We start from the raw sequence: 19,085 nt of genomic DNA on the forward strand, positions 1-19,085 counted from the left end.
CATAGCCACTGGGGCCAGGGAGGGGAGGGGTACCCAAACAGACAGCCGAGCCCTGGCGTGAGATGTGAAACCCGATCTCCCGTCTCGCAAGTCAGCCGTCGGCTCGCTTGACAGCTCACCGCCAAAAAGCATTGCACAGCCAACCCTCACGTTGTATTACAACCACCCACCCCCCCGGGCCCCGACAGATTTATCTGTTTAAGGGCACCCTCACATCCTTGGCTGATCCCTCTTATTTCTCTGTACATACATTTTTGTTTTACTCTTTAAAACAAGGACGAATTTACTCGGCTATTTATTGCATTGCACGCTTCTGCGAATCCGACCACCCGAGTTCGAATCTCGACCACAGCTAACGTCAGTGGCGAGTGACGTCGAATGCGGTCATAATTTACCAACATAGCGAAGTATGATCATACAATCCCGTGACCGACTTTCTGTGGCCTGGCCTTATCCAGCAGTAGATTGACAAAGGTCTATGCATCATTAATACTACCACACATTACGTGTTTTAGCAGACACATTGAAGACGGAATCAAAATATCAAATTACTCTCATCTTGTGTATACATACGTCGGTTGTATTTACGGGGCAAGTTTCGATCAGGTGCCCCTTAAAACCTGGTTACAACCATTCAGGGACTCGATGGCCCTTCCACAGCGTTTAATGTCATAGCAATTCGTGTCATGTCCGTTCAATGCCGTAGTTTAAGTGGACGCCTTCCGTTATGAAAAAAAAAACATCGCTGAGTTTTCATTTGCTCTGGTTTGCTCCTGTAAGCGTCGTTCATTTAATATAAACCTTTTGGGAAATTCGATCGGAATAACATGAAAACGTGGTCTTTATATCAGTAAAGAAAAGGAATAGAGTGTGGATACTGTATGACAATTCACAGCACTTTGTCAGTCCATAATTGCGGGTTCGGTGAAGGTGGTGTGGGGATTGAAGGTGGGTGGGCAGGACCGGTTTAGATATCAGTCGCCACCGATGTTAGCCGTGGCCAGGAATCTAACTCGGGTGACTGGGTTCATCCACCTGGCAGTGGAGACAACTCGACGCAGTGGAGTTGCAAGAGCCTCCGACCAACGCGGCAGACCTCGTCAAACCCCTGACGCGAGTCAGGGTCGGACGTGCATGGGTGGCCACCGATCATTCGACCTGGTGTCATAGGCTGCGGAGGTTACGAAATGTGCACCAGAGGGCAGCACAGCCGCATTGATTTGTGGACTGCACGCCAATGCTGCCACGTGTCCACGCCTCCGCCACCCGCGCGCGGCGTGGCTCGAGGCCCTCATACAGCAACGGATTGACAAAAGGATATGTCGATGATAATCAATCAACGGGGGTCGACAAACTGCGGCTGGCTTCGTGACTATTGAAAGAGGTTTTGTTTTTTAAGAATTTGAAAAAAAAAACTGTATCTGCTCGTTATTTTGGTTTGCCGACCCCCTGATCTATAAGAATCTTTGATTTGTGTTTCATGAACTCCACTCAAGTTCAGGATTGCCACAGCCGCGTCGCCCTCCTCGTCCGTGTGTGCGGGGTTTTCTCGCGTTTCCTCCCGACTGAATCCAAACTCGCCAGTGGAAGTGGACCAATCATCCCGAAGTGGGCAGCACCCTCCTGAAAATTTCCCCGAGGCTCAGCGAGAATTTGCACATTCAAACCCCCTTCTGTAAATCCACTTCTGGGAATGAGGCCCTTTCCACTCCGTGCAGGTCGTGGGGGTTATCAGATCACTGCACCACACGCTGGTCGGTGCGGGTTGGTGAAGGCGAGGGGAGCATAGACGTTGGAGTATAGTACAGTACAACTATATATTTATCTTTAATGCCCTCTCTCGTTTTTTATAGCATTTACAATAATTAGCATTGGCGCGTCTTGTAATGCGCGTCGCCCTGTGCCCCATGTGTTCGTGTGTAGAGCAAATGGAACTTCATTCTGTCTCGCCAGATATGAATAGAAATGTGTTGAGTCCATCGGCCTATCATTATTGGATGTCCAGACCAATATAAAAGCACGCAGCATTTGTTCAAGCAACTCCTGGACGGGCGATGACCTTCTGGGTTATCACCAACAGAGGCAGGCATGCTAAGCAAATGATGCTGGATCGCCGGATGTTATTAGCAAGGGCACTCCTTGGAAACTACGGGGGGGGGGAGCTCCGGTTCGACGCAAGACCAATGCTACACACAAACGAACGCGTGTGATCGTGGCTTCATTTGTTTCGGCAAAGTCAAATATTAACCTGCACTAACCCCACTCCGCTCAAGGACACCACGGGTCGGCGATTCTTAAGTTCGATCCCGTATCCCGGGCGACTCTTAAGGCACGCAAACTCCCCCCCTGCATTGACGTTCATTCATGTCACGGCTTCTGTCTTGCGTAACGGGCGCGTGCGGGGAGCGGTGGCGCAGTGGTTAGCGCACCGCGTTGCGAACCAGGCCTCTCGAGTTAGATTCCCACTAAGGGATAACGTCGGTAGCGAACATCGGTAGCGAACATCGGTAGCGAACATCGGTAGCGAACATTGGTAGCGAACATTGGTAGCGAACATCGGTAGCGAACATCGGTAGCGAACATCGGTTGCGGATATCTGCAGCAATGCTGGGCCCCCCCTCGGTCGACCTGGTGCGGTGTGTGAACACAAAACACTGGGGAGACAAAAGCGGCCAGGCGTGGCAGTTGGCACGCCACCCCCATTGTGCTCATTAAAATAATTTGCCCCAACAGTCTACGTAGGCTATACAGGAAATGTCTACCATTGTTCCTGTGGGTTACACTTTGCATTTGAACGCAAATGCATTGGAACATAAAGAGATGCAATCTGCTCTTGCTCACTTCTCCGACGGACAAAAAGCATAAAGGCACATTTATTTTCGGAACTAATCCGATATCGTTATCATTCACGATATATCCACTGCTGGATGAACACCCCTAGCATTGGCCATCTCTCACGGTTTCGCGATGAAGCCCAGTGCACATTCCAGCCGCCCACAAATTACACTATAAAAATAGACAGATTCAAACGGCTCGAAACTATTGGCGACTGCGTTGACGGGTTTTTGTTGTTATTCGTGCTCTCGTGAGCTTGACTAATAATCGATATTTAGTCGATGACTGCGATCGCTGTATCGTTCCAGCCCGGACAATGACGCACGCACCAGCGATGGTGGGATTTCACACCGGCGATGTTGGGATTTCGCACCGGCGATGTTGGGATTTTACACCGGGGATGTTGGGATTTCGCACCGGCGATGTTGGGATTTCACACCGGCGATGTTGGGATTTTACACCGGCGATGTTGGGATTTCGCACCGGCGATGTTGGGATTTCACACCGGCGATGTTGGGATTTCACACCGGCGATGTTGGGATTTCACACCGGCGATGTTGGGATTTCACACCGGCGATGTTGGGATTTCACACCGGCGATGTTGGGATTTCGCACCGCCGAGCCTCCCTCCCAGTACGCCACGTGGACGAGGCATCGTCACGTGGGCGTGACCGGGACACGCATTGAACCTGTCCTGCAACGTGCGAGCGTAAGCACCGTGTCAACACGTGCTATTTGCTCTGCATTAGTTTCTACGCACACACACTCTGTACATATCATCATCACCAGCAGCAGAAGCCATGGTCTATCCACTGCAATCCATTTCGCTGCTGCACATCCGCTGGCTTCATTGCTCCACCTCCGCTGTGGTCGTCCTCTCAAGCCGCGTTTTCTCTTCTTTCGCTGCCGTTCTGTCACCGGTCGTCCCCCTTCTGGCGACGATGACGCGTCCTGTTCATGCCGACGTCACGTTTCCTAGCAGCCAATGCGACGTCGTCTCGGCCTTTGCCTTTTCTTCCACGATGCACGTGCGTTCCCTCCTTCTGCATTTCGATTTCATTCAAAGCACGTGAAGTTTGTTTTGTTTTAATCTTAATATAATATACCAAAGTATGTGGAGCTGGTTTGCGCACTTATTTTAGTTTTAGTTCCACTTTCTTCGTCTCGTGCCCAATATTCCAGATCAATTCCTCCTCGTGAGTAATTTGGGCTGATTGAATGACAAACTCAGGTTATCCAGCAAATAAAACGATACTTAATCCTGCTGTCGATCTCCCTCGCTCGGCTTAAACAAATTTGATCCTGGCTGGCTTTGAACAAACGTGTTCGAATATCAAATAACGAGAACGCAAGGTGAACTACCCTCGGCATGTTGGTCTAAGGCTGCGCCCAGATGCTATGAGCATTGCCCACGCAGTTCCTGTTCATAAAAGCAACAGCTTAACGTGTATATGCGTATACACACACATAATATAATTTGGATACGTTTAAGTCTCGTCTTAAAAACACATTTTCTTCAGCCAGTTTATTAAATGTAACTCTTGACTTAAAGCTTTCGCGGCTGCAGGAATCCATATTCTTTGGGTCTTTCGGTAAAGCCACGTAGATAGAAAAAATAATTTTAAAAATAAATAAAATATTTTTTTCTTTTTCTACATAAGCGGCTTTACCGATAGACCCAAATAATATAAATGCATCTCCTTCTCTTTTGGCCCTATCCTTGTCCTCATTCTTGCAAGGCAATACATGTAAATTATACTTATTTATAATCACAAACATTACAAAGGTCATATCGCCTTAATAAACTCCGCCACAGAACGACTGAGTCCTGGATCGTGCTTGGATGGACGACCACTGTGCATAACAGGTGTTATAAGCTGCATCGGGGCTACGTTTGTGGGCAGCCACAGGGGAAAGTTCAGCAACGTCCATCGTTACACGATTTACTTCTTTGCTTCCGCGTCTACGGTTGCCTTCTTACCATCACCAACCTCCACACTGGACACGCGTGGCAAAGTTTGGTAACGGTGTGGGGCAGGTGCTCATCCAACAGCGGGCGTGGAAAAATGAACGCTGTAGATGTGCATGTATTTATTTATTGGTTACATGCCTTTAGGGCTGGCCTGTTTGATTGCTATGCAAGTATGCTTAAGCCGAGGTAGATTTGCACCATTCAGCGCCGAGTAAACTTAGATAGGAACATAATGCGGCGACTGTGGTTGGCACGGATCTCCTTGGCAGCGGTTTGCTATTGAGAGCCCTCGTGTGTGTGTGTTTCCTTTGCCCCAAGCGAATGGTGTTTGCCACACTGGCCTCGGGGATGGAGAAAAGTGGCAACAATGGTAAAGGCGAAAACATTTACCAATGAAAAGCCCCTCGCGGTCTGCAAGACTCTATTTTCAGGACCTCCGATTAGCACGGCTGACTACGTACGGTGCGCGAAAGACGTTCAACATACGTGCATACAGGAGGGGCTACTGCTACACAGGGGGAGAGAAGTTGGACCAATTCGCTGAGTGTCTTCACGTGGGAGTGAACCAGGGGGGGGGGGGGAACACGCAGGAAACAAAACTAAACCCCGAGGTACCTACTCTGGTCAGGCACTGCCTCACCAACACCTACTTTACTTGGAATGGTTCCTTCTACAAGCAAAATGAGGGTACTCCCATGGGTTCCCCCTTGTCACCAGTGATAGCCAATTTTTTCATAAAGAAATTTGAATCGGACGCCATCCAGACTTCCACCCTCAGACCTTCCCTGTGGAAGAGATATGTGGATGACACTTTCGTCATTTGGCCACATGGCCTCCCAGCTCTGAACCTTTTCCTACACCACATCAATTCCAGACATCCCGCCATCAAATTCACCATGGAAGTGGAGAAGGATGGCAGGCTACCATTCTTGGATGTTCTGTTTGAGAGGAGACCTGATGGCTCGTTGGGGCATTCTGTCTACAGGAAACCCACCCACACGGATTCCTACTTGAAGCCTGATTCCCACCACCACCCAGCTCAGAAGAATTATCTCATCAAAACTTTATACTACAGGGCTCATTGCATTTCGGACCAACACCACCTGACCAGTGAATTAAAACATGTACACCTGGCCCTCAAAAGGAATGGATACTCTGACCGTACCATCCGCCAAGCCGTTTCTCTCTCCATACAGAAACAACCACTTGATACTCCGGTCAAAACCATCACACTACCATATATAGCAGGCGTTACTAAAAAGATTTCCAAAATTCTAAACAAACACAAGATCCAGGTCCGGTTCAATACAGTACACAAAATTCATGATCTGATCCCATCCGTGAAGGATGTAATTCCTGACTTACAGTACCCCGGAGTTTACAAATTGAGTTGTACCTGCGGTGATTGCTATATCGGGGAGACGAAGCGACATGTCTCTGACCGAATTCGCGGGCACAAATCAGATTTGAAACACGACAGAACAAATTCTTCTGCCGTAGCTGATCACTGTTACAACGCTGTGGTTGATCACGATATAATTTTCTCCGATACCAAGGTTCTTTTCAAACCCACGGGTTTTTATCAGAGATTTGTTCACGAGGCAATTCAGATCTACAAACACAAGACACAATTTCAACCGAGAAGATGGTTTCAAATTAAGCAACCATTGGAAAGATGTTCTAAATCGAACCAAACATTAAACTAACTTTTCGATGGTACAGTATATTTTTCAAGTAGTGGTACCCCAAACTTTCGCAGCTTAAAATCCCCTTTTCACACCACTAGCATGTGGACGCTGCCGTGCCCCCTCGCCAGCCTGCACAGGTCGACCCCCTCCCTACCTTTCATCATGCTAAGTCGGCCTATTAAAATGCAAATTTATATGCTAATTCCTTTGTCAAGGCACCTTAATTATTCTCACACAGCTTAAAGGTCGCGGTCTGAGCTTGGCTGTGTTTCACTCCAGCACTGTCCTCGAGACAGGCTGGTCCCTTCACCTGATGAAGGCCGCTTGTGTTGTGGCCGAAACGTCGTGATTTTTGTTTTATTTTTTTACCTACGTGACTTTACCGAATAGAACCAAAGAGTATGGATCCTTGCAGTCACGAAAGCTTCAAATCTAGAAAAGAAAAGATGACACTCAACACTGCCATCTCGTGGCCAGACGCCGCAGACAAGTTTTTCCAAACTATCCATGGAACTCTGCAGACCGTTTCCAAGTGATGTACGAAGAAGAGGCTGTCGCAACCGTGATACACCGAGGGAAGAAGGGGAGTCAATGGTAGAACGTGTGGAAAGGGAAGAGAGGGGAGAGAGAGAATGGGAAATGGGAGCAAAAGGATGGAAAAGTAACGGAAGCGCTGTAATTGTATATTTTTGTATTTCGTAAACTAATTAAAGTGGCTAATCTTATGGAGTTAAAACGTCTCTTTAGCAAAGGGTGCGCTGCGCGTCTCGTGCGTATTCAAGGACACTGCAACAGCGCCGTTCTCGCAGCGTCCTGCCGCTGTTGCTGTATAAATAATACGGCCGCAGTTTTAACCTTCATGAGTCGGTGGTGTGGAAGGGCGATTATCCAAAACGTCGCCTATGTTTATATATATATGTGTGTGTGTATTTATAAGTAGTATTTCCTTTAAATGCCACAGCGTCATTGGACACGCACCGCGTTGGGTTCCTTGTTGTCTGTGCACCGCAGCCAACGCAACAGCATCACTCTTACGTTGCAATTATGGCTTTATTTTTTGGTGATTTTCGAAAACGTTTTTTTTAGTTTGGACATGTTTGTTTTGTTGTAGTACGGAGTTAGACTGATGGCCTTAATCTAAGTTTTCTTGTGGTTGTTGTTGTTGTTTGACTTGCATCCCACTGGGATTTTTTGCACATAGCGTTGGTGTACGGTGCTTTTTTTCAGGAATATTTTGCTGATTTTTTTTCATGGATTTTCTGTTTGCACAGTCACATAGTCATTTTAAGATGTTTTCTTGTTCGTGTTTTTGTTTTTTTGTTTGTTGTGGTTGCACCCGATTCAAGAGCCGAATGGCTCACAGGGCTATACCAAAATAAAGAAACTGAAAAACCACCACCACCATCACCAAACGATTTTCTTGAAACGGGGGGTGGGGGCGGGGGCCTTGTGTGCATTTTTACGCTCGGCGTGGCGATGTGGCGTATACGTGCGCTGCGGAGAGCGTGAGAGGTCTCCCCTTGGCGACAGAGGGCAGTGCAGCCTCACCGGGAAGCCCGTGTCGAGGCCTTTGTGACGATGACGACCGTGGCAGCTATGGTGACGATGGCACACACTTGAGGGCACGCGACTCCATGCCAACGAACGACCACAGCCCGCGGGAAGTATGTGCGAGCACACACCTCACTGGCTGTGTGTGCGCGCATCGATTATTGTAATTAGAGCCCGGCCTCCGATTATCTCGCTTCCACGGTGTCTTTTGGAGTTTGGCACGAAGGGGGTGGGGGGAGTGTATAAAATAAAGGAGTACAATTTACGTAATTTGCAGAACTTTGTCAATCATCTGCTGTGTCGGAGCCTGAGCGCGCCGTGTCCGGGCAAGTGTTGTTCTGTTGTTCTGGAGCAGTTAAGACTCGCTGGGGCGGGTTTTGCCGGGGGTTGTGTGACACTATCACACACGGGGGTTGTGTGACACCATCACACACGGGGGTTGTGTGACACCATCACACACGGGGGTTGTGTGACACCATCTCACACGAGGGTTGTGTGACACCATCACACACGGGGGTTGTGTGACACCATCACACACGGGGGTTGTGTGACACCATCACACACGGGGGTTGTGTGACATCATCTCACACGGGGGTTGTGTGACATCATCACACACGGGGGTTGTGTGACACCATCACACACGGGGGTTGTGTGACACCATCTCACACGGGGGGTTGTGTGACACCATCTCACACGGGGGTTGTGTGACACCATCTCACACGCGGGTTGTGTGACACCATCACACACGGGGGTTGTGTGACACCATCACACACGGGAGTTGGGTGACACCATCACACACGGGGGTTGTGTGACACCATCACACACGGGGGTTGTGTGACACCATCTCACACGGGGGTTGTGTGACACCATCACACACGGGGGTTGTGTGACACCATCACACACGGGGGTTGTGTGACACCATCACACACGGGGGTTGGGTGACACCATCACACACGGGGGGTTGTGTGACACCATCTCACACGGGGGTTGTGTGACATCATCTCACACGGGGGTTGGGTGGACACCATCACACACGGGGGTTGTGTGACACCATCACACACGGGGGTTGTGTGACATCATCTCACACGGGGGTTGGGTGACACCATCACACACAGGGGTTGTGTGACATCATCTCACACGGGGGTTGGGTGACATCATCACACACGGGGGTTGTGTGACACCATCACACACGGGGGTTGTGTGACACCATCACACACGGGGGGTTGTGTGACACCATCTCACACGGGGGTTGTGTGACACCATCACACACGGGGTTTGTGTGACACCATCACACACGGGGGTTGTGTGACACCATCACACACGGGGGTTGTGTGACACCATCACACACGGGGGTTGGGTGACACCATCACACACGGGGGGTTGTGTGACACCATCTCACACGGGGGTTGTGTGACATCATCTCACACGGGGGTTGGGTGACATCATCTCACACGGGGGTTGGGTGACACCATCACACACGGGGGTTGGGTGACACCATCACACACGGGGGTTGTGTGACATCATCTCACACGGGGGTTGTGTGACACCATCACACACGGGGGGTTGTGTGACACCATCTCACACGGGGGTTGGGTGACATCATCTCACACGGGGGTTGTGTGACATCATCTCACACGGGGGTTGGGTGACACCATCACACACGGGGGTTGTGTGACATCATCTCACACGGGGGTTGTGTGACACCATCTCACACGGGGGTTGTGTGACACCATCACACACGGGGGGTTGTGTGACACCATCACACACGGGGGTTGAGTGACACCATCTCACACGGGGGTTGTGTGACACCATCACACACGGGGGTTGTGTGACACCATCTCACACGGGGGGTTGTGTGACACCATCACACACGGGGGTTGGGTGACACCATCACACACGGGGGTTGTGTGACACCATCACACACGGGGGTTGTGTGACACCATCTCACACGGGGGTTGTGTGACACCATCACACACGGGGGTTGTGTGACACCATACTGACACGGGGTTTGTGTGACACCATCACACACGGGGGTTGTGACACCATACTACATCACACCAGTCAGCGCAGTTTGGTGGAGGAGTGTAGCTCAGTGCCGATTTAGATATCACTCGCCACTGATGTTAGCCGTGAGCGGGCATTAAACCGAGGTTGCTGGATTCATAACATAGTGTGCGAACCAATGTGCCTCCGCTCCACCACGTGACATGAAGATGGCACTTCAAGACACGCACGGCTCTGCGGCCTGAGTTTCATTACTGGCCATGGCTCACATCAGTGGCAAGTGACATCTGAAACGATGCTGGTCCTCCCCTTGGTTTACTCAGCATACAATTCGCACTGGAGATACAAATGCAGCCGGACGTTGTTGGCCAAACCATCATCCTCATGCGCCATTCCAGACCCAATAGGTGCTCGCTAACGGCACTTGCCCCCTCAGGCTTAAATGCTACACGCGGGCTCTTTGCCATGTTCACGAGCTGTACGTATGTTGAACTTCTTTCGCACCGTACGTAGCCAATCGTGCTCTAGCGGAGGTGCGGCTGTTGAGGGAGCTCTCTCCCACTCGGTGAGTGGGGGGGCCGTTCACAACTCGAGTCAAGTCCTGTCTCTCCCCATTTTGCTCTTCTCCCCTCGCGGCGGCTGAAGCCCTCTTCTCCTTTGCATGCCGCCACATTCTTTTGTCTCTCAACATCCAGGTTCTCAGCCACCGGGGCTTGAGCATAGCGTGGGTCAAGAGGTCATGTAGCATCAGTGGTTGAGCCATGACCACTTTAGAGTCCATGGGTCAGGGCCAGATATTTCACTTGCACAGGATAGGATGGCGACGCTATAGGCGTCACAGATTTTTTTTTTTATGACCAATCCTGATATTTTAAACCGAGCAAATTATCACGAAATTGATGATCAAAATAAATCGGTGCCACTTATAACAATAATGACACAAATTATTAAATCAAGAAAGCTTAATTGAGTCTCAGGAATGTTTTTTTCATAAGGTCCTGCCTAGGGATGTTCAATCAATCCCTACGCATAATAGGGGTAACACTCAAGGCTTGTACATGCAGGATATATTCAAAACCCACTGCTCTACAGCCATGTCCTGGTCACCTTGAGATGCATGCCAATTCTTGCCATTCCCACCTGGTCACCCATCCAAATACTAGCCACGCTCAAAACCAGCTTAGCTTCAGGGATCCGACGTAATACAGCACTTTTATCATTTGGTAATGGGCCACCATAACGTGGTAACAACGTCTGCTCTGGCCTTTGGACTGCGTAACTGAGCGAAAGGGATCACTTGCGAAACCAAACAAACTAAACACACTCGTCAACAACACTGCCTTCATAGCAAACGACGTAATCGGCGTCGTTCCGTCCAATGGCTCTGCTGCATAGCGCATTGGGTTTTATGCACTATGGAGGAGGGCCATTGCCCGAAACGACGCCGATTATATCCAGTACGTTTTTATTTGAAGGCAGTGCCTTTGACAGAGGGTGTGGGTGTGTGTGTTAATTGTGCTTGTGCGCCACTACCAACGGCATCGTCATCACGCGAGTAACGTTCACAAAGCGAGTGTCCCATGCGTACCTGAACACCGCTGGGCCTCTTAGAAGGCGGGCCGCGTCAGGCTGAACACGACCCCAGCAGAGGCCGCAGGACGTGGCAATCTCCGCGTTTGTTCCACCCCGAGCGAAATGTTCTCGCGTTCGGCGTAGCGCGTGGATCCCGCGGCTGTTCCCTCCACGCACGCCTAAAGCGGGGAGGGTTTCTAAACCCGTCGAGCTACACGAACCAGCGGATCTGCATTTCTAATCCTGAAACGATTACCTCGTTGCTCAGAAGTTCTCAATCTTAGACGCCCCCCCCCTCCCCCCATGCATTTAATTCTGGTCCAACTGATAAATCTCTTGCTGGTACAATGAATTAAATCAAACCAATCAATCGATGAATTCATCAAAAAAGCAACAGATGAAGAAAAAAAACGATAATTAAACGCGGGATTGCGAGGGTCGGTAGTCGTGACGCGCATTTATTTACAAGCACGCAGCGGAGTCCCGCCGACGTCTCGCCCGCGCCCCGCACTATAATTTATTCCGCGCCGAACTGGGGCCACCTCGAGTGGGGTTAGGGCGAGGGCCGTGGGGCAGTAGTAGGAGGAAGGGGGCTGCGGGAGTCAAGCAGCTGTACGTTAATCCGAACGTCGTTTTCGCGTCGCTCTCGGGCTAACGAAACGGCACCCGGCAAACTCTGCGAATGTCACGCCACCCGGCACGTGGCCCTCTTCAGCTGTGCACCTGAAGGTGTCACGTGGGCTCAGGCAGAAGGCACGGGACGGAGAGTGCACCCACGTGACAGACTCACTCACCTACACTACAGACTCACTCACCTACACTACAGACTCACCTACACTACAGACTCACTCACCTACACCGCAGACTCACTCACCTACACCGCAGACTCACTCACCTACACTACAGACTCACTCACCTACACTACAGACTCACTCACCTACACCGCAGACTCACTCACCTACACTACAGACTCACTCACCTACACCGCAGACTCACCACCGCACGAGGTGTCGCGTGGAGCGTGTTTCCACGAGCCGACGTAGAGAGTCCGCATTCACATTGATACACGACATTGATAGACGACCTTTATACAATAGACAGCTTTCGTTTATATAAACGTAATTGGCAAGTGTCATTAAACAACAACACTCATTAAAAAAAACAAGTTGACAAATCTCGTATCACAGTCAGACACGAAATCTCGACCTCTCTTCCCCTGACGGTCTGGGATCACAGCGATTCCTTCAGATTGTACATCTCTCTTGGTCCCGAGTTCGTTTGTTAGCAGCCTTCATTAATCCAGGCGTAAGTCATTAGTAAGGGAGGGGGACACCAGTAGGTAAGTGAGGGAGTAGGAGTGAGAATAATGAAGTAACGCTCCAACCTGTCCGTGACATAACACGCGTGATAGAAAACACATCTCAATCAATGTCATAATCCGAGCGCAGCAAACATCATTCAAGCATATGGGCCGCAGACGGCCACTCGTTTTATATTTGTCCAAAGGAGTAGTAACCACGGCTGGATTGATACATTGTCCAACACACTCGAACCAGCTTCATTTCAGGCCATTCCCTGAATTCAAATAATAATTCTAAATAGTAGCATTTTTATTATTTGTGTTGTTTAACACACAGCCCTTTTGTCAATCCACTTGATGGACGAGTGCTGGTCGTGGGGGTACATTGTTCGACGTTACTTTGCCAACAGTGCATCCCAAAACGAAACGCGGGTGTGTCTCGCCGTGACTCTGGACCCTTCAAACCCAGACGCCCCTCCGTGCAGGCTGGGGGCCACGCCTGCGACCCCCTTCTCCCCGCTTGTGTCGGCAGGAAAGGCCGCGCTAAGCGAGGCAGCGGTAGCCACGAGGGCCCAGGGCCGCACTCGCTCACAGCGCCGGGCCACAGAGTGCGACCGCCTCCCCCCCCCATGCGCTCTGTCGGCAACGTGGAAAGCGCGGCTGTGGGGCTAGGAGTGGCGGGGGAGACATTGAATCGGCGCGATCTTTGGTGACTCCCAGAATTTCCTCCCGGTTTTGTTTATTTTTTCTTCCGCCTTTTTTGTTGTTGCTGCGCGGTTCTCATTGCTCCGTTCCGTGTTGCCTTGTCCCCGAATCGACATTGTCGATGTGTTGTCTCGTTGTTGCGGGCTGGCTGGCGTGGAGCTTGGAGGTAGTTCTGTGTCCGCTCCACCCGTGGTTTCTCGCTGCAGTAACTAAACGAACGGCTGGCGCGAGTGTGTGTGTGTGTGCCCGTGTCTGTGTGTGCCCGTGTGTGTGTGTGCCCGCGTGTGTGTGTGCCCGTGTGTGTGTGCCCGTGTGTGTGTGCCCAGCGCGTACGATTCAACGCTTCAATTCAGCCGTTAGTTTCTGTGGCACGGAGGGGATAGTGGATGGAGCGGTGGCTCAGGGGGGTCGCTACCCTAAAACTTTAGACAGTGGCGACAATTCATGTACTGGACTCCCCCCTTCCCCCCCATTAAAAATTACCAATCATGGACCCCTTCGGTTCCTTGACACATTCCTCCATCCGATGAGATTCTCATCATTCGTCTACAAAAAAAAACCGAGACTGTCCCTTCAACTTTCAAAGTCGTTCCCGAACATCTGCGGAGAGACGGACGGCCCGACACGTGCCGCATCACACGCGGCACTGCCTCCCCCACGTGGTGCTGCTGCCGCACCGAGCAAGGGTGCCGTCACGACCCCCTCCGCGAATGACCCACCAAAACAAAGATCCCCCGTGTAGCCTGTAACAGACTGTTGGGGCAAGTGCTGTTAGCAAGCACCTATGAAGGCCGGCACGGCGCACATTGGGGTGGGTGGCGAGCAGCACGCCCGGCCGCCTTTGTCTCCCCAGATACTCATTTGAGGCTGAGTCGACCTAGAGGAGGCCCAAGATCGGTTCAAATAATCGTCACCGGTGTTGATCGTGAGCCACCCAACCCCATAGCCACCGAACGCTTCCTGCTCCCCTGCTCCCATCGACGCGACGGGAAGGGGCGCGCGTGGCACGGCTCGTAAAGGGCTACACGGACTGCTTCTGTTGCTCTCGTTCCGTGCACCAGCTTCGTCAGAGTGCACGTCCGTGGCCACGGTGGAGCCCGCCGCCGCCGCCGTCCCAGTAAGCGCGCAACGTTGGGCCGACATTGGCACGTGGTTGGAGCCGTTGGAGCAACGGGGTGGCCCAGCGTTGACCGAACGTTCCACGTTTACCGGGTGGCCCTGGCTGCTGCCCCCCACCCGCCCCCCGTCTTAGCAAGCAAGGTTGCCATGCCTACCACGGTCAAGGTTGCTATGCCTACCACGGTCAAGGTTGCCATGCCTACTACGGTCAAGGTTGCCATGCCTACCACGGTCAAGGTTGCCATGCCTACCACGGTCAAGGTTGCCATGCCTACCACGGTCAAGGTTGCCATCCCTACTACGGTTAAGGTTGCTATGCCTACCACGGTCAAGGTTGCCATGCCTACCACGGTCAAGGTTGCCATGCCTACCACGGTCAATGTTGCCATGCCTACCACGGTCAAGGTTGCCATCCCTATCACGGTTAAGGTTGCCATGCCTACCACGGTCAAGGTTGCCATCCCTACCACGGTTAAGGTTGCTATGCCTACCACGGTTAAGGTTGCTATGCCTACCACGGTCAAGGTTGCCATGCCTACCACGGTCAAGGTTGCCATGCCTACCACGGTCAATGTTGCCATGCCTACCACGGTCAAGATTGCCATGCCTACCACGGTCAAGGTTGCTATGCCTACCACGGTCAAGGTTGCCATGTCTACCACGGTCAAGGTTGTCATGCCTACCACGGTCAAGGTTACCATGCCTACCACGGTCAAGGTTGCCATGCCTACCACGGTCAAGGTTGCCATGCCTACCACGGTCCAGGCTGCCATGCCTACCACGGTCAAGGTTGCCATGCCTACCACGGTCCAGGCTGCCATGCGTACCAACTTCTCGGCATTCTCCGCGTGAATAGGGAAAGAGGCGTGAGCGGTGTCTCGTGATATGGAGACAGAATCTGGATACAACTCGTGAGAGACACATGCACCATACACTGAGACAACACCTTTTGATGCGTAACCGCAGTGTGTACTGCGCGTGTGTGTGTACAGTGTATGTGTGTACGGTGTGTGTGTACAATGTGTGTGTGTACGATGTGTGTGTGTGTGTGCGTGTACCATGTTAACAAATATCAACTTTTGTGGCTCCACATCACTCGAGGAAAACCAGTGCATCACGTGATTGAGTTCTCAATACATCACGGCCAGAGATGTAGCCGAAAGGTATACGCTCATTACACTCGTTCTCCGATAAGTACTCAAGCGAATATCGTTTGGACCGTGTGTGTAAAAGAAACAGAGCAGCACCTGAGATGTGAGGCAAAGGTATTTGTTTCCCAGCGTGACGTTATCAAGAGTCCCTCGCACGGGGACCCCACCGCTGCTGGCACGGAAGGCACAGGGTGGCACAAAGCGCACGGTGAGCGGTCGCCGCGGTCGACCTCGACTCCGTCGGGACCTCGCCGGCACGACGAGTCCGCGCGTTTGCTGTGAAGGTACGTCGGTCAGATAATCTGGCTCGCTTCAGCGTTTGCTATACGTGACTCTTTTTTCGTATTTTTTTTCTTCTTCCATCTGTTAACTTTCATCACCGTCAATTTTCTCTACTTCCATAGGGGCCGGCCCGGCCTGTTGTCCGTGGGGCTACATTTCTCCGACGATGTTCTCCGAATTCCCATCGCGGGTTTCAGCGGCGCCGCCGCCGCCACCCGGGCAGCGGCCCTGGCGGACAAATTCCTGGGCCCGTCCGACGACGCGGGGCTCACGGTGCCGTCCCTTGGCCCGGCCTGCGGCCCGTCCGTCCGCGCCGCGGGGCCGCAGTGCCGGCTCAGTTCCGGCAGATCCGACGACGACGACTTCCTCGGTCCCAGCTGCGACGAGGAGGCGGACAGGTGGTTCCGTGCGAGGCCGTGCCTCGGCGTCACCGCCGACAACCGAACGACGAAGCCGGCTTTCAGATCCGGGGATTTCACTTGCCTCGAGTGGTCAAGGCAAATGGGAGAGGTGGGAGAGGTTGCGCCTTTGCCGTCGGTCCGCTGAGACTCGGACCGCGTGACTTTGTTGCCGCCCTCGGGAGGCTTCCTGGCGGAAATGCCAAAGCTCTGCGACCGCTCGACGACGGAGGAGGGCCGCGCGGCGGAGGGACGCGGGCCCGTGACTCCGCCGCCCTCGACGGGCGCCCCGGCCTTCACCCGCACTGTCGCCCTCAGCCTGTCGGACCGGTTCAGCGGCCCGCGGACGTCCGTCGTGCTGCCCCCTCCCGTTCCCGACGTCGCTCGCAATTTGCTCACCGGGTTTTTCCTTTCGACGGAGCTGGCGCCATCTCGCACGTCGGGCACCGAGAGCGCTGCCTGCGGCTTCCTGCATCCGCCGCGCTCCACGTCCGGTTTGCGATTGGACGGCGTTGGCGGCGACTTTGGATTCGGAGACATCACGGACCGCCGGAAGGGGCTGCCCCGTTGCAGGTAGGACGACGTCTCGGGCTTGACGCTTGCCGCCTTGACCGGTTTGGCGGGCGAGGCCGTCGCAGACGTGCTGAACGTTGTCCTGTTGCTCGCCGGTTTCATTGTCACGGCGCCCGACGAGCTCGCACCCCCCACGGGCCTGGGCCTGATGGGCTCCGCCGTCACGTTGTAACTCCGCGTTCTCTGGACGAAGGCGGCCACCTTTGACTTCACTTGCCGCAAGCCCACAACGGGCGGCGGAGTCTCCCTCCTCGGCTCCTCCCGCGCCTTCGGCGCCACTTCCGTGTCCGATTCTTCCCGGGGATCATCGGTCGGCGCTGGTTGGTCGTGGTGTTCAGGCGGCGCCGAGACTGGCGCTTCTTCCTCCGCGCTGTCAAGAGAGACGCGGCGCTCGACTGCTTCGTCAGAGCAGCTCGACTCGCCGGTTTCGCTCGCTTGCGAGGCCTCGTTAATGACAGCGAGATCCGGAGAACCCCCCCGAGCATCCGTGCCTGCCCTTGGTGGCTCTGCAGTGGGTGCGTTGGGCTGTGACCCACACACGTAGTAAACCATCTGCACCTCTGCATCAGGCTTATCGCTGCCGGCCGGTGCCGGGACGTCAGCTGGCCGTTCTGTCATCGGCGCTGGGCCGGCGTCGATTTCCTGCGAAGGTTCCGCCACGGCCCTCCACGTCTTGGGGAGTTCGTCTTTTGTCGTCTCCAGGTCTACGAGGACGACGTCGCCCGGCTCCTCCGGCTGCTGAGGCGCGACCTCGATGACAGCGCCATCGTAGGACTTCAAGCCCTTGACGAGCTCGCGCCGCTCGACCACGCCGTTGATGCGCTCGTATTTTGTCGCGCTCGGCGACGGGGCCGTCGCGCCGTCCTGGCGATGATCAGGGGCGGCGGACGCGACATCCGGCTCCGAGGTCACGGGTTCCACTCGCCCGTACCGCCTGGCCACGGGGGCGGCCCAGGGCGCGGTTCCGGCGGCGGGGCTGGCGCTCCTCGTGTCATTGTGCGCGGCGCCCAGCGCGATGCCCAGCGCCTTCTCCAAGTCAGAGATCGCGCCGCTCACGCCGCCTCCGATGTCGGCGCTCCGCCTGTACGGCCTCGCGGTGACGCCCTCCCAGTCGTAGCGCCTCGCCACCGTCTCGCCGCAGCCGGCGCTGCTGCTGCTGCTCCTCTCGACCGCCCTGCCCAGGGGCCTCTCCGCGTCTCCGTCCTGCCACGCCAGGCGGTTCGTGAGGCTGGTGGCGCGCTGATTCCTGACGAGGTCGCCGCTGCGACGGAGGCTGCTGGACTTTGCGAGCGGCCTGTGCTCCCTCTCCCGGTCGCTGTCGAAGTCCCGCTCGCTCGGCTCGCCGGCCGCCGTCATCGGCGGCGACACCGGCGGCGACGCGTGCAGAAAGTGCAAGAGGTCACGGCCACCCAGCTCCGACGGCAGCCGCCTGCTACGCCGTGCATTGGTGGACCCGACCGAGGTGCGGGAGAGCGCGAGCATCGGCGAGACGGGCGTCACGGGCGACGTGCCGGCGACGGGCGACTCGGGCAGAGCCTGCTCCGGGTCGACCTCGCTGCCGCTGCTGCTGCCCCGGGGAACCGGCTCGTCCGCGGGGAAGGCCAGCGAGCGCCGCTTGGCTCCCGGCGGTAGCGAGGACGCCTCCCGCGTGCGCTGCTGCCGCAGCTCATTCATCTCGCGCTCGCGGTTCTCCTGCCGGGGAGTGGAGGGATGGAGATTTGGCGGCGGCACGGAGGCACGTTGTGAGCGCGTAGCCACGGGTGACGGCACTCACGCTGCTAAAATCGTGGCCACTGGCGTAGCTATCGGGATGCGCAGGCAGTGCAACTGCACCAGAGCCGACGGGCTAGGGGAGCAAAGGCACCGGGCTATGAGAAAAGGGGAATTTGGACAGAAGGGCCCTATTTAATTCCTCGCACCAGATTCCACGTCAAC

The 19,085-nt window shown here is 53.8% G+C and overlaps 1 protein-coding gene across 1 annotated transcript in view; it reads right to left on the reverse strand.

Annotated features, from left to right (window-relative positions):
* Nucleotides 1-12,059: 12,059 nt before the first annotated feature.
* Nucleotides 12,060-19,085, reverse strand: part of FHDC1 (FH2 domain containing 1) — a 39,549-nt gene continuing 32,523 nt past the window's right edge. Inside the window, exon 12 of the mRNA XM_032955572.2 lies at nt 12,060-18,842. Coding sequence (XP_032811463.2) covers nt 16,290-18,842 — 2,553 coding nt within the window. The 3' untranslated portion in view covers nt 12,060-16,289. The remainder of the gene's footprint in view (nt 18,843-19,085) is intronic.

The sequence above is a fragment of the Petromyzon marinus genome, chromosome 16, assembly GCF_048934315.1.
Source record: "Petromyzon marinus isolate PM22_M1 ecotype Great Lakes invasive population chromosome 16, UKy_Petmar_22M1.pri1.0, whole genome shotgun sequence".
In the NCBI taxonomy this organism is placed as follows: Eukaryota; Metazoa; Chordata; class Hyperoartia; order Petromyzontiformes; family Petromyzontidae; genus Petromyzon; species Petromyzon marinus.